This window comes from Anopheles stephensi, chromosome 3, assembly GCF_013141755.1.
Source record: "Anopheles stephensi strain Indian chromosome 3, UCI_ANSTEP_V1.0, whole genome shotgun sequence".
Lineage (NCBI taxonomy): Eukaryota > Metazoa > Arthropoda > Insecta > Diptera > Culicidae > Anopheles > Anopheles stephensi.
This window is the reverse complement of record NC_050203.1, coordinates 47,047,020-47,054,469: the sequence shown is the minus strand read 5'-3', so window position 1 is coordinate 47,054,469 and position 7,450 is coordinate 47,047,020. Positions and strand designations below refer to the sequence as shown.

At 43.1% G+C, this 7,450-nt stretch overlaps 2 protein-coding genes across 2 annotated transcripts; both read right to left on the bottom strand.

The window, feature by feature from the left end:
* Positions 1–1,866: 1,866 nt before the first annotated feature.
* Positions 1,867–4,035, bottom strand: LOC118513311 (NADH dehydrogenase [ubiquinone] flavoprotein 1, mitochondrial). Its single transcript, XM_036058898.1, has 4 exons — positions 3,765–4,035; positions 3,372–3,632; positions 2,215–3,291; positions 1,867–2,141 (listed from the first exon to the last, which is right to left on the bottom strand). The coding sequence occupies exons 1-4, from the start codon at positions 3,811–3,813 to the stop codon at positions 2,062–2,064; spliced, it is 1,467 nt and encodes a 488-aa protein (XP_035914791.1). The 5' UTR covers positions 3,814–4,035; the 3' UTR covers positions 1,867–2,061.
* Positions 4,036–4,419: 384 nt separating this feature from the next.
* On the bottom strand, positions 4,420–7,215 carry LOC118513308 (zinc finger CCCH domain-containing protein 11A-like). Its single transcript, XM_036058891.1, has one exon. The coding sequence runs from the start codon at positions 6,717–6,719 to the stop codon at positions 6,294–6,296; it is 426 nt and encodes a 141-aa protein (XP_035914784.1). The 5' UTR covers positions 6,720–7,215; the 3' UTR covers positions 4,420–6,293.
* Positions 7,216–7,450: the final 235 nt, after the last annotated feature.

Below are 7,450 nucleotides of genomic sequence, written 5' to 3'. Positions count from 1 at the left end.
TCATTCAATATAAACGTTCTTACACCGATGATCGATGGAGTCCTTACCTGGATCCAGTGGAGGCAGCACATCATGATACTGATACTTTACGGTCCACGCACTGGTGGTGCTGGTGCTTTCAAATCATAGTGAAACTTTCCGAACAATCTGATGGCAGAGAATCGAATTAGTCGTTCGTTGAAACCACAGATGAATGAAGAATAGAGGAAGCATCCATACAATCTACTGGACAACGAATGCATAAAATACTTACCTACGCATAATTGCTAATGCTATCCAGTGAAGCATTATACGCCTGACGGGTACGAAAGATAAGGGTTTCGAGGTGGATGCGGCACAATTCTATCCTATTCCTTGTAATTTATGGTACTTAGCACGAGAATCGAACAGCTTCACTTAATCTACCAGTGTAATTTTATCGAGTGGTATGCCGTAATTCGATACGTCCGATAGGCCTTTGGTAGCTGTATGAAGAAAACAACGTCACGCAAATTTCTTTTTAGAGCTGGTAAAGGAACTGTTTATCTTCAGTGCTATGTGCAACGACGATGATAAATGTAGAAACTTGGTTTACTGAACCGAAAAACGATGCTTTATGTTTGTTTATTTTGGTAGTCCCAAACCATATGATTAAGTAAACAAACTTTGAAGTTTCTCGACCGGCCAAAATCCAAAATGTCTACCTGCCAAATCGACAAAAATTCACCTTCTAAATATATACACCTTGGTATCACCCCAACACTCGCTTCGTTGGTCCGGGGTCGTGCGTTGCGTTTATAAGCTGCGGTGCAGTTCTCTATCTTTCATTCTACATTACGTGTCTGCTACATTTAGCGTAAGCGGTATGTCAAAATTGACAATGTAAGTGTTTTTAACGAATTAGTTGTAGGTTGGTAAAATGAAATAACTTTTTTTTTTCTTCAATTAGTAGGATTTGTTGGCATCAGTCCTTAATCATTATTTTTTATAATTTCAGTATTACGGTATGACGTCCTATTGTCGAGTCCTTAATCATTAATTAATAAATAAAAATAGTAGGATTTATCCTATTTTTCGTTTGAAAGGCCAAAGCATAGAATGAAGTTAGTCGTGATGAAATATACGGCCGAGACTTCATTTGCAGTTTATTTTGAATATCACTACATACCAATGGAATATATTTGCCAACATCCATTAAAAAGGCGTTGGCATAAAGGTCTTCGATACGACAGAACCAGGCGTCCAATATCGTCTGAGTCATTGTCCCGTAGCTCTCCATGCTGCGTAGTATGAATAACTCTAGAAAGCCATAATATAGCCGATTTAACAGGTTTAGCTTAATCACAGCAAAAAAAAAAAATAATAAGCCACCAGAAAATTCGAATAGAAATTCCATATTCGTCATTGAATAAGCGACTAAGATTATCGCGAAAGCAAGAAGAGTTCTAGAAATAACTATTTTGATTACGTTATTCATACAGAAGCCAGTAAAAGCAGCATCATCCTGGATCTAAAGCAAATCTGGAAGCAATTCTTGCACTTTTTTGAAAACACATCGAGCAAAGGGTAAGATGTTGCGTAGGCTTCTTTGGATTAGATCCTGGGAACATGGATGAAACCACAATATGTAAGCTAGCTTATATTACAATTCAATCGATACAGACTTTCAAGCATTATGGCTATACGAATACATGTTACTAGCATCGTTAAAATCCCTAATGGCATGATGGTTCATATCTCGACAACAATGCTTATAATAGACGCTTTATCACTTTGAGCACATGTTTTGGTGTTGTATTAAGAAGATTTATCGGATTACAGGATAATTAATATTTAAGCTACACTTTTTCTGAATTGTAAATGATGAAAAAAATCAAACTCAATGAGTTTCGTCTAAGCAGTACGGCATTTATTTATTTTGCTGATAGCTTAATCCAAAACATCATGTTGGATAAAAGTGACTTGACGGTAATATATCCGTACGACGTGCAGTACCGTTTATCGTGTTTAAATATTCAATCCGTCACTACAGCAGCGTCGTTGATGGGATATCGACACGCGTGCGAGGTAATTTTTTCGTTATTAGTTCTTACCGGCGGCTTGCTTTTGCTCGTACTGCTTCATCCTGGACTCAATTTCCGGGCGGAAGTGTCGAATGAGGCCTAGAAAACAGGAAGCAAACATTTTTTCACTGCACAGTTCCAAAAACAGTCATTGTCCGTTAAATGCGCTTACCTTGAACTGGCCAAGCGGCACCATCACCCAGCGCACAGATAGTGTGTCCCTCGATCTGTTTGGAAATTTCCCACAGCATGTCGATCTCCGCCGGACGTGCATTGCCAGCTACGAAACGATGCATAATCTTGTTCATCCACGCGATTCCTTCGCGGCACGGTGTGCACTGACCGCAGCTTTCGTGCTTGTAGAACATAATCAGACGCGAGATAGCCTTAATGATGTCCGTCGATTTATCCATCACAATGATGGCGGCCGTTCCCAGGGAGGTCTGTGCCTGCACCAGACCGTCGAAATCCATCAGCACATCCTCACAGACCGACTTCGGGATGACGGGCGTCGAGGAGCCTCCGGGAATGATTCCCAGCAGATTGTCCCAACCACCACGGATGCCACCGGCATGGCGTTCGATCAGCTCCTTCAGCGGGATCGACATCTCTTCCTCGACCGTGCACGGTGTGTTGACGTGGCCGGAGATGTTAAACAGCTTCGTACCGGAGTTACGCGTACGACCGAAGCTGGCAAACCAAACACCACCTCGACGGCAGATGGTGGGAGCTACAGCCACCGTTTCCACGTTCGAAACGGTCGTCGGGCAGCCGAACACTCCAACATCGGCCGGGAATGGCGGCTTTAGGCGCGGTTTGCCCTGCTTGCCCTCGAGCGATTCGATGAGTGCCGTCTCTTCGCCGCAGATGTACGCTCCGGCACCACGGTGCATAAACACATCGAAGTCATACCCGGAACCGCAGGCATTCTTGCCGATCAAGCCCGCCTGATAAGCTTCAGCGATGGCCAACTGCATGTTCGAAGCTTCGTTGTAGAACTCTCCACGAATGTAGATGTAAGCCGCACGGGCTCCCATGGCACGTCCTGCGATGAGACAACCCTCGATCAGCTTGTGAGGATCGTGGCGCATAATCTCACGATCCTTGCACGTTCCCGGCTCGCCCTCGTCAGCATTCACGACCAGATACTTCGGACGGCCATCGGAAGGTTTGTTCATGAAGGACCATTTCATGCCAGTCGGAAATCCGGCACCTCCGCGGCCACGCAAACCCGATACTTTGATTTCATCTGAAGAGCACAAAGAAGCAAGCAGATGAAACAGGCATTACAAACTAACAGGATTCAACACAAGATCACGCGCCACTTACTCAAAATCCAATCCGTGCCTTTCAGCAGGATTTCCTTCGTCTTGTACCAATCACCGCGCTTGAGAGCGCCCTTCAAGCGCCAATCATGCCGACCGTACAGATTGGTGAAAATACGATCCTGGTCGGCCAATCCGCCGAACTTGGTTCTCGTTTGCGGTGGTGGCGCCGATGCTTGGGCTGACTGCAAGCGTACTTGCTGCTTGTTGCTGCTGGAACCAGCCACAACCCCCGTGTTGCGTAAAGCTGCCGGAACAAGCGCAACTGGGGAGTAAAAGAATTAGAAATGTAAGTATATTACGCGAAATTACATAATTTACGTCTGCCGTATAGCAGCAAAAAAGCAAAACAACACCGATAGCTTGCGTACGTGGAGCTTCCTTTCCATTTACTCACCCAATTGCTGCTTCGGCATACAATTAATACGCACTAGTGCGTTTGCCATTGTTTGTTGTTTCACTACGCGTGACCTTTCTGCGTTTTTCCAGAAGATCGAATCCCGTGCGACGACGAACAATTTCGCGATATGATGAAGGAAAATAAATATCAAGGTCACTAGAATAGATGCAGAATAGACCGTCGAGAGCTATTTGACAGCTTCGGCAAGGCACGCAAGTGCGAAAAGAGCAGAGCGATGTACCCACCTCGCCTATATACACGTTGCGTTGCTACTGTCAAAGCGGGCTGCGAATTGCACGAACTGTGCTGAATACGAAAGATTCGTTGAATAAATGTGAAATATTTCAATTCTATGAATTTAAAAAAATTGTTTACATTTTTGCATCAATACTGAACGGTTTTTAGAGGCGGGGCATCTTAATTTACTCGGTATGATTTGAATGAAATGCATGTCAGAACAAAAACTCTTATCCCGTAATCATATGTACGATTTTGAACAATTTGTTAGAGGTTTGATAAGGTTCTTTCCGCTTCAATTCCAAATCACCAACGTCGCCCAACAACCAATCTTAACAACTTACCGCTCTCACTCTACTGGACCGTCATCGCTTCGAGTTCACGACTCAGATAGTGTGAAAACAAAAACACATCATTAAATCCATTGATTACTTGTTTATTACGGTTTAAATTTTGCGATTATAGTCCACTTTATTTTGCGCCCAATATCATTTAACTCGTATTCATGGTAGTCATTCAATTTAGAATGCAAATCCGAAAGAAACCTTTGCTAGATAATATTGTGTATGTGTGTGGCTGTGTGTGTGTGTGTATTGTGTATGTGTTGGGTGTGAATTTTATTTCCTTTACTAGGCTTTTAGGACAGATTTATAAATTTTCTTTTACCGTTCATTGTTGGTAGAGCTTCAACGAAGAATTGATAGAGAGAGGGAGAGTGGCACCCAAGTAAATTCTAAAAAAGCTATTACCGATCAAATTTCGTTCCTAGTTAATCTTGTGGTTCATAAACTGGATTCGAATAAAAAAAAACAAAGGAATTATCTCTATTCTGCAAGGTTTCCGTTCTGTGGAGTACAGCGGGCGATTCAGTGGTGCTAAGCTGTCCTTATTGCATCTGTCTCGATCCTGTTATGTCGTGTGATCGTAGCACAGAATGCTGACATCCTGCCTTAAACGTGTTCAATTTATTCCTATATCCATTCACAATGACTTCTTTTTAGCTGTTCTTGTAACTGTCGCGTATGTATAGACTGTGATTACAATTATGTTCATGGTTTTTTCTTCCTTTATAGCAGAAGGTGTTTCATTTACCTTACTCTTTTTTATTCTTTTTGCATTCCTGCTGCTTGAAATGTACGTTCGCCGTCAGCGCATCTCTTGATTATATTTTCTTTTTAACTTCCTGATGTATTTCTAAACTTCAATTTTCACTGTTACGTTCTAATGTTTTCATATCTGTGCAATGTGTTTTGCTATTCTTCCTTTAATTGATATACTAACTTGCATTGATTCTATTTTTATTGTTTGTCTCGTGTTCATCAGCATTTATGTTGTTTTGTTTCGCAATAAGGAACTTTCAATCACAAACCTTCACGAAAACCTAACGAAACGTGTGTGTGTGTGTGTAGGTGTGTACCGGAACAAAAACCAGCGACTGTAGACTATCTATTGCAAAGATTATTCAACTATCTTCTGTGGCTTTTGCTTTCCCGTTTTTGTTTTGTTTTGCTTTTGATTTACCTGTTTTGAAAATTTGCAAATAAGTATTCATAACAGCGAAGAAAAACAAAGAAAATGATTCTAAATTGCACATCAGTGCGCTGTTTGGATGCACAAAACATAAGCCTAATTTGAATGTAACCGATATAATATTCATTATAAATGTTGCTAAGTTCCCGAACATGTTCCGTAAATTCATTCGACTTTCATGAGTCACAAACCGATTCAACAAAGGTATTGTTCCCTATCTCCTCTTCCCATTCCTACAAATGAGTGAACATTCGATCGATTCCGTTCGTTCGCTTTTCAGTTCCTAAACTCTGTTTCCGCAAAAACAGAAAGACGACTCTCTCCTATCAACAGATTTCACTAGATTTTTGTTTGTTGTGTTTTCATAGCAAATTCGAAACCGCATACCAACTGTAAATTTGACGCTGCTGATGGAGTTATTAACAATAGTATGGTAAGCAAGAACAAATAATAAATATAATAAATACAAACTAATAGCTGATAATTTCCCAACCCATCCAAGGACATTGTATAATAAATACGCCATGTGAAGCGTCGCCGAAGAGAAAGGGGGTAGAGGATAGATGTGGTAGTGGAAGCGTTAGTCCTGTGCACATGCTGTTTAGCAGGATCTAGGCAAACATTTTCGCGCCATCACTGCTTTGGGCGCGCGCGGAAAGAAACAATCGTGCTGCATTAATCCTTCCTGCAGGTTTTACCGCCGCCATTAGGGCTACCTGCGCCATTCCGGTTCCTCGATGCAAATTCAAGGTTATGTGTTTAGATGATTCGCGGCAGCAAGGTTGCATAGTTGTAGTCCAGCACGACGGCGGCCGATGTCGAATGCATGAGATGGGCTGCGGCAGCGTTTGCGGCGGCGGCAGCAGCAGCCGGCTGTACCGGAACGCCCACATTGCTCGTTGTTGGCTGCGCGGGCTTCGGGATCTTGTGCTGAAACACACAGTGCGGCTTGCGGCAGCCGCCCGGCTGATCCTCCCAAAAGCATGGCGTGGCTGAGCGCGGCTTTTCGATCTTCATGTGGCGCATGGTGCAGGTGCGATTGTAGCACTTGCCCTCCGCCCACAGTTTGCAGGTTTTCTCGTGCCCGAGTGCCGCCGGCTCGTGGCGGTACTCGCAGTTGGTCCCCTTTTTACATGTCGAGTAGTAGAAGAAGTAGCAGTCGTGCAGATTCCTCGGCAGGTCCATAAATGGCGGATGGACCAGCTTCCGACGAGGGGGCTGCTGCCTTTTCGACCGAAGAGCAATTTTTGAGCCCAAAGCTTGACCTCGTCTGCGGGGCAGTTTCTCGGTTACGATCGGCGTCTTGATTGCTTTTTATCGAAACGGTTCGTCCCAAAGAGGAGTGCCTTCTGGATGGCCACGCAACACAGATCGAACTACGCGTTCCAGGGGGGCTCGGAGCCAAACCTTCACACGGTCACTTTCTTTTTTCCCACTTCCACACCACCGCACCAGAAAAACGCTGCACAGGTCCGAGCGAATGCTTCTCGGTTCGGGGTTCCCTGCTCGGGGATGTGGTACGCTCGTTTCTTCACTGCAATTGCACTGCTTGTGGAAACTTTCACATGGAGATTATGCTGCAGAAAGAATCAACCGAAACAGGAATATGTGCACTTTTGTTGTTAAAATATTTTAGAAGTGTGTTTATTCGCACGTCATTTCGGTACTATGATTTCCCAAGTACCAATCCCGTTGACAAGCGTTTCATTCGGAGAAAGGTTGTGAACGACTAAAATAAAACGAATGACACAGCATTAAAAATCCTTCTTTACTCAAAATAAAAAGAAAAATGGGTGTAAGTTTTAGTTTTACAAACATATTTCACATTCATTCCAAAAATTGAAATTATTTTTTGACAACTGCACATGTGTTTATTTTTTTTGATACTTGGACCATAGATGAACACCAACACTACC

What these genes read in the sequence shown, in the direction of transcription:
- LOC118513311 (XM_036058898.1), bottom strand. Translation starts at nt 3,813, where the DNA reads ATGGCAAACGCACTAGTGCGTATTAATTGTATGCCGAAGCAGCAATTG. An exon ending in AGGCACGGATTGGATTTTGA is followed by an intron (nt 3,292 to 3,371) that starts GTAAGTGGCGCG and finishes TGTGCTCTTCAG; the next exon opens with ATGAAATCAAAGTATCGGGT. An exon ending in TGCCGCTTGGCCAGTTCAAG is followed by an intron (nt 2,142 to 2,214) that starts GTAAGCGCATTT and finishes CCTGTTTTCTAG; the next exon opens with GCCTCATTCGACACTTCCGC.
- LOC118513308 (XM_036058891.1), bottom strand. Translation starts at nt 6,719, where the DNA reads ATGGACCTGCCGAGGAATCTGCACGACTGCTACTTCTTCTACTACTCG.